This window comes from Colias croceus, chromosome 24 (assembly GCF_905220415.1).
Source record: "Colias croceus chromosome 24, ilColCroc2.1".
NCBI lineage: Eukaryota > Metazoa > Arthropoda > Insecta > Lepidoptera > Pieridae > Colias > Colias croceus.
Genome location: NC_059560.1, coordinates 1,555,191 through 1,563,179, shown reverse-complemented (window position 1 = coordinate 1,563,179; position 7,989 = coordinate 1,555,191). Strand labels below are relative to the sequence as shown.

The following is a 7,989-nucleotide window of genomic DNA, read 5'->3' as shown; positions in this document are numbered from 1 at the left end:
GTCCGTGAGAGCAATCTAGGTCCGTACATTGTGTCGGCATAATTAAACTTGGATAGTACAAGCGCGTCACAAAGTCGAATACGGAGAGAAGTGTCAATATATTGTCGTATTCTATACAGAGTCTTAAGTCGATAAAAGCAGTTGGAAATAATGGTATTTATATGTTTCTCGAATCTTAAGTTCTCGTCAAAAATTATTCCTAAATTACGAGCCTCATGTACGCGGTCAAGTTTCCTATTATTAATTAATACATTTATGTCAAATTGATTAATTCTATTGATTATTTTTGGATTACCTAATATCATAAACTTTGTCTTGGATGGGTTAAGAATTAATGAATTGCGTTCAGACCACAAGTTAATGTAATTCAAATCGGAATTGACTTTGTTAATTGCCTCTAGGGTTTCATTAGGATGAAATGAGTAGTAGAGTTGGATGTCATCAGCATAAATTTGATAGTTGCAGTTCTTTATGATTTTGACAACATCAGATAACTGTACCAGATTACATATATATAATATTATATAGATGAAGAGGTTGTTAATCTCTCAAAAAAACAAAGCTCGTAATAATAAATTAAACTATCAAAACTTTATCGCCGCGATGACATTCCAGATAGTGTGGCCCTGTGGCCGCTACAAAAAATATATATACACCATAGATTGACACTTATACACTAATAGTTATTTTAAGTCTAGGTTGAAAAGTAGGTTTTTAATAAATAAGCACTCTCAGAACAATAGATTTATTTAATAAATGAAACGATACGATTTTAAATTTCGCGCTGTTTATGTATGATGTGCGCATGCCTTAATGCTCTAAGGCGCATGCGCAGGTTTTTATTATTTTATAATTTTAATAAAATAAATAATTCAACAATTTCAATGATGAGGCCTATACGGACCTAACGGTAAAGAATACGATTTTGATAAAATTTGCCAATTTTGCTATGGATGGGGTGCTAAAGTGTAACTTTTTTATACCTAAAATTAAAAAAAAATTATTAAAAAAAAACTAAAGGGGACCTAACGAAAAAATTGTGGGACCTTAAAGGACCTAACGGGGACCTAACGATCAAGGTCATTTTCGACCCAAAATTCCATAGATGGGGTGCTAAGTTTGCACTGGTATAGCATCAGTTCATCATCATCATCACTGCGAACAATAATTTATTTATTTACTTCAGAACGCATCCATAAAACATAACCTCAAAATATTGACATGTTTTTTTTGCGTTTATCTGGTGTGGGGGCGCTTGCGACTTGCGTGATAAAATCGCGGGGGTATAATAAATACACGTGTTTTAAAATAAAAATGATAGTGAATGTGTAAATAACAACGAATATTAGTTAAAAATGGTAAGTAGAACTATTAATGCAATAAATCAGATGTTTAATTATTTCTGTGCAACCTTTTACAATTTATACAATTATTGGCATGGTGTTCCTGGTTTTAGTGTTGCGTTGAGTAATGTTTTACAGTAAATATTTTAATTATAATTTCACAGACTAATATCTCACACATTGAACCAACATAAAAATCTTTCGTATTGTTATTTTGTAATTATATTATTATTTATAAGTTTATTTTAATTACATGCTCTTATAACCTCAAATATGGAATGCTAACATTTTATATGTGGAAAGAAAAGAAGATCTAATATGATGTTCACTTTATTTACCTGGCCATAAGTACAAAAATCCATACCAATAACTTCAATCAACATAATATTGATGTAAAGAGTTCAATACATTACTAGCAAAGCATTTATTTGTAAACATATAATATAATATAATTCTACTACTACATAATATATACAAACAGACGACTGCATTATTTAAAATACAATCAATTATGAATGTTTATCACGCTAGTTCACAGACTAATCTCATTAATTAACTTATAGAGTAAGCTGTACGTGCTCTTCGAGCACGCCGCAGGCTTCGCCCTCTTCCGCGTGGCGGAGTTCGAGGAGCTGGCGACGTTCTTGCCGCAAGTGGAGCAGTCTGTGACGGACTTGCAGCGTTTCAACTCAGTTGTGTCTCTGATTGCGTTCCAGCCATTCAAGTCCGCTATTTTGGCTTTGGAGAACATTAATGCGATATCTGAAGGTAAATTAAGATGAAAATGTTGTAGAATGTATACATTGTTCATTTTTTTTTTAGGTTGATTAACTTTGAAACAATGTTTTATTTATGTAAATTGTACCTATGTCGTTTATTATTGACCTAAATTACATAGATAAGTATTAGTAAAGTCACTTAAAATATAATACTAGTTTTTATTTAAATGCAACTATTATTTTTGCTGCATTATGATTGGATTCACTACAATTAATAACAAGTGTGTTACTAAACTTTTAACATCTACACAGGTATTTTACCAGAAGATTTGAACCTCTTCCTTGAGGGGGCGTTACCGAAACGCAAGAAGCGATCAAAATGCACGCTAGGTGTGCTGGATCCCAAGCTTGGTGCAGCTATCAGCGAAGCCCTGGAGATTCCCTGCTCGCACATTGGTGCAGTACCTGAATTGATTAGAGGTAAGATAAGAGAGATGTTTTTGTGTTACAGTACAAATAAAACTTAATGGCGGCTCGGAAAATTGTACGTTCCGATACGCAATTTTGGTTTCACAACTAACTTCCGAAACCACCATTAAGTTTCAATCAAACTATACCAAGTTGTTACATAATTATCAGCTATTTTGCAAGATTGTTATCTGTTGAAAAACTGAGGTTTGATTATAGAGATATATCTTTTAAATTAAATTTTATGTTAGTGGTAGCTATATGTTAATGTTAATAAATGGATAGAAATTCAATTGATCTTATTTGAGGGATATTTTATTATTTAAAGTACTTGCTCTGCCTTATTCATTACAAACTGATTTTTAACATAATGTCATCAATTGAATATGTATACTAGCTGCGTTCCGCGGTTTCACCCACGTGGCTTGCTCCTGTTAGTCTTAGCGTGATAATATGTAGCCTTATAGCCTTCATCGAGAAATGGGCTATCGAACACCTAAAGAATTTTTAAAATCGGACCAGTACTTTTCCGATATTAGCGCGTTTACACAAACAAACTCTTCAACTTTATAATATTAGTATAGATTTAAAATTGAACATTAAACAAAGTACACAATTACAGGTATCAAGTTTCACTTCCATGCACTAATCAAGGGGCTCACGCAGAAAGCATGTAGCGTGGCCCAACTCGGACTTGGCCATTCGTACTCCCGTGCGAGAGTGAAGTTCAACGTGCACAGAGTGGATAATATGATCATACAGTCTATTGCGCTGTTGGATCAGCTTGATAAAGATGTTAACACGTTTTCTATGAGGATCAGGTGAGGTGTTAAAATAAAAAGACTTGTGTCACTCGGGGACTGCCGCGGTAAACCTATTGCATGCTATGCCTTCAAGCCACACCTCCGAACCCGTCGGGGTGGGGAGCGTGAGGTTTTTTCGTTACGGAGTTTCTCGATTCGGTCCCCGCGCTCAATGCCCGCGATAGAAGCTATGCAATAGCTTAATAATTAATAATATTTTTTTTTTTTAAATCTCCTCTAAACCTGCAATCTGCCTTATTAAGCATTAAGCTGGTGGTTATAAGTTTTAATGTTGACATGCATGGTAAACGCCCAGTGGCGTCCCCATATAATATTTTCTATGATCATGGTGAGTCTGATTCTACGGTGGAAGGAGGTCTTGAGGAGCTCTCTGTTTTATGCGCTTAAAAGTGCGAGTGGGCTCCATCATGTTCCAGACAAGTACGTTGGGGTGATTTTTTATACGGCTTTTATAATATGTCTTAAGTTTCTGGAGAATTTCCTCTTTAACCGTTGGAACAAACAAGTCACGGTGAAGATGACAATTGCTAATGAATGTTAATAATATGTAATAGTGAAATTGTTTAAATAATTTGGATATCAATGTAGGTGAAATTTAGTGTCCGTCACACTCGTCATAAGTATTTGTGAAGCTTTGAGATATAACTATCTTAGGAAAGCCGAGAACAAAATGAAAGTTATTAAGCAGTGTTCAACATTGGAACAGAGCATCTTAAACTAAAATTAACCTGAATCTATTCAGAAAATTCTTCTCAAATGTACTTAATACCTATGAAAAACAAAATTTATAAATACACATGAGTGTTTGACAATTATATTGAGGTATATAGAAGAATAAATACATTAATTAAAATTATATTCATTTCCAGAGAATGGTACTCCTACCACTTCCCAGAGCTCGTCAGCATAGTCCCTGACAACCATCTATACACAAAATGTGCGGAATACATTAAAGACAGGAAATCTCTCACCGAAGAATCAGTGGAGCCACTCACTGAGATACTTGGTGACTCGGAGAAGGCCCAAGCAATCATTGATGCGTCCAAAATGTCAATGGGAATGGATATATCGCCTGTGGACCTGATTAATATACAAATGTTTGCGGGGAGGGTTGTGTCGTTGAGTAATTACAGGTTAGTGAAGACTTTTTAATAATAAAAATTGTTAATTTGGTTTTTATTTGGAAATAATGATGTGGTAGATGGTATATTTTTATTGGTTGATGCGTTTTATTTGTATATTGAAGTGTCTTTAGGATTTCTGAAATTATGATTTTTTTTAATTTATCACGTAAAAATACATTACCTAATTTATGCAAGTAGAAAGCAAAACGTAATAGCACGAAATAATAAAATAGAGATTAATTTATTAAATATTTTATTCTTTTCATTTTATGCACGTTTGATCTATTGCAAGTCGTTCAATGGCTTGCGGTTATAAGCGCGTGCTCTATTAATTCAACTGAAATATAAATACATAATATATACACAAAATATGTATTATTTTTATGTTGATACAATTTGTATCTAACCAATATATTTTCAATGATATTTTTTTTCGCTTTTAATGTTTTCAAATAAAAACCCACATAATTCGCGTTCCCGTGGAATATCCGGGATAAAGCCATTTGTTAAAAAAAAGCTCAAAGCTATGTGTTAATCCAAGTTACCCTCTATATGTGTGCTAAATTTCATTGTAATTGTACATCCATCCTCACAAAATTTCGCATTTATAATATTACTTAACTTAATACACAAAATGCACAACTTCCATTACAATTTCATAGTATCTTGACAAAAAAAAAATATTCATGTTAGTTAGGTTATTACCTAACTAACACTCTTGCAATCATTTCTCTAAGAACAATCAAATCTACCAAGCCATTGACATCATATCTTTTGTTACCAGAAAGCAAATATCGGAGTACCTTCACACAAAGATGAACTCGGTGGCTCCAAACCTCACCACTCTCATCGGAGACCAGGTCGGGGCTCGGCTGATATCCAAGGCTGGTTCGCTCACCAACCTGGCCAAGTATCCTGCGTCTACTTTGCAGATTCTTGGTGTGTATAGGCTTTTATTACTCTTGTGTTTAATATTATGTTTTGTTAGGTAAAAGTGAGTATTAGTTGGTTCAATAAAGAAACGAATCTTCAATGGCGGCCAAAGCTGACTTTGACAGATGGTAGGATCAGCAAAAAAGAAAATAAAAATAACGTAAATTGATAATTATTTTATTAATTATTTCAAATTGTTTGTTGACAAACTTTTTTGTTATTGTATTTGTGTATTTAAATGAATTATCATATTTACGTATACAGAATGTAATAAAATCCCCATAATACTTGTAATAAGCCCATAAAACTGAACAACTTTTCCCAAAGAACATATTTTGTCAAATTCCAATAAAACATTATTTACTTTCGCAAAAGGCATAATTGTCATTGTAAATTTATGATAAAAACTATTATAGGGAAAATCAAATACATTTTAGTGATTTAATTTTTCCCTTTTTTTTGCATACCGTACGGCCGCGTGTGAGCGAGAGGGAATGATAAGCGCCGCCAATGAAGATTCGTTTCTTTATTGAACTAGCTAATAAAGAATTTTCATTCAATTATGTGCATATAGATTTATGTTTTGATGTACCTAGTATTAAATTTTTATTGATATCATGTCGTTTACGACTTTCATAGGTTTACTTTACGAATATATTACGAATTGCATTGAAGCAATGCTGATAAAAAAATAAAACCTAACTGTCTAACATCATTTTCAAATTTAAAATTATGACAATATTTTATATTTTATTTTATTTTCGACAGGTGCGGAAAAAGCTCTATTCCGAGCGTTAAAAACACGCTCGAACACACCCAAATATGGTTTATTATACCATTCTACATTCATTGGTCGAGCCGGTCTGAAGAACAAGGGCAGGATCAGCCGATACTTGGCCAATAAGTGTTCTATAGCGTCGAGGATTGATTGTTTCTCTGGTTAGTATTTTCATTTGTAGTTCATTTGTAGATCATTTGTAGTTTCATTTCGATAGTAAAAATTTCAAGGTCGCGTCATGGCAATGCCGTCACGTCGTGGAGTAAGGCGACGATTATATACGATTATATAGACGACGATATCTTTGAATCTGGCCAAAGAAGTTTCGCTTCTGACACGTGTGCGCTTTTATTTGTAAATTTGGACGTACATTTTTATACATTATTTTAAATTTTAACTGACACAAACAGACATTAAAATAATTAAGCTTTTTATTAAATTATTATCTATTTTAAATATAAATTAAATTTATGCACGTTTTGATCTATTGCAGGTTGTATATTGGCTTGTGGTAATAATAGCGTGCTATAGAAATGCGACTGTAATTACGTTATGTGTTTTTACATATTAACTGCATACAGTTGCAACACTACATCACCATCATTTAAATATCTACAAATAATAAATTGCATTCATTCTATAAAATGGTCAATTTTTAATATTTAAAGCATAACATAACATAACAGTTCGCCAACGTACAGTAACTACTTGCTTAATATTCTTAACTAATCTGTGTAACTTTACTATTTCAAGTAGTTAAAAATACATGTAACTTAATGAAACACTTTTTAACGGATTTTAAACACGTTTATTCATAAATTATAATATAATAATATAATAACCGGTGAAAAAATGTTCACACTGTTCACCAGTGAAAAAATGTTCACACTGTTCACTGGTGAAAAAATGTTCACACTGTTCACCGGTGAAAAAATGTTCACACTGTTCACCGGTGAAAAAATGTTCACACTGTTCACCGGTGAAAAAATGTTCAATGTGAACACGCTCTTTATTATGTTCAAAACGTCTGAACAAAACAAATAATCCATTTTACACTTTTAAAATCCTTTAAAAAATATGAATTCTTGTATAAGTATATTATTCCTATATATTCGTGGAATATCCGAAAAAAATACTATGTAAGAAATAAACTTTTTTTCTCCATTTACAGAGAACCAGACAACAGTATTTGGTGAAAAACTGCGTCAACAAGTTGAAGATCGTCTGAAGTTCTACGAAACCGGTGACATTCCTATGAAAAACATTGAGGTTATGAAACTAGCTATGGAAGAAGCAGAACAGCAGAGCCAAGAAGAGCCGAGCGCTAAAAAGAAGAAAAAGAAGAAGAAAGAAAAGAAAGAAGTAGAAGTTATGGAGGAATAGAGCGAATTTTCTAATGTGCCTTACAATTTTGTTCGGTTGTGTTTGAAGATTCGTTATGTTCAGAGTTTATTTTCACTGTATGTATTTTATAAGGAATAAAAATTTACGAAAGTATGAGGTGTTTTATTTTTGTTACCCACCATAGTTAGACTGGTTCAAAACTACTCTTTACTCAAACACGCTTTTATTAGGTAGATCTGTTACTAAGTAAACTAAAACAACATTAAGACGATTAATTTGACCCACTCAAACACTCTTTGATTCATTTGATCAACTACAAATATATACAAAAAATTAAATATCTTCGTCTCTTTACAATACCCACAATCTACATTTCTGAAGGTGTCTGAACTCTGAAGTGAGTTTCTTATTTGTATTATTTTCTGTCATTCATACTTAAAAGGCATAAACAAATAA

At 32.7% G+C, this 7,989-nt stretch overlaps 1 protein-coding gene across 1 annotated transcript; it reads left to right on the top strand.

Annotated features, from left to right (window-relative positions):
* The first annotated feature begins 1,229 nt into the window (after positions 1–1,229).
* LOC123702691 (nucleolar protein 56) lies at positions 1,230–7,686 on the top strand. Its single transcript, XM_045650468.1, has 8 exons — positions 1,230–1,358; positions 1,907–2,111; positions 2,375–2,542; positions 3,153–3,351; positions 4,224–4,487; positions 5,263–5,417; positions 6,180–6,350; positions 7,361–7,686. Exons 1-8 carry the CDS (start codon positions 1,356–1,358, stop codon positions 7,570–7,572), a joined length of 1,377 nt encoding a protein of 458 aa, XP_045506424.1. The 5' UTR covers positions 1,230–1,355; the 3' UTR covers positions 7,573–7,686.
* Positions 7,687–7,989: the final 303 nt, after the last annotated feature.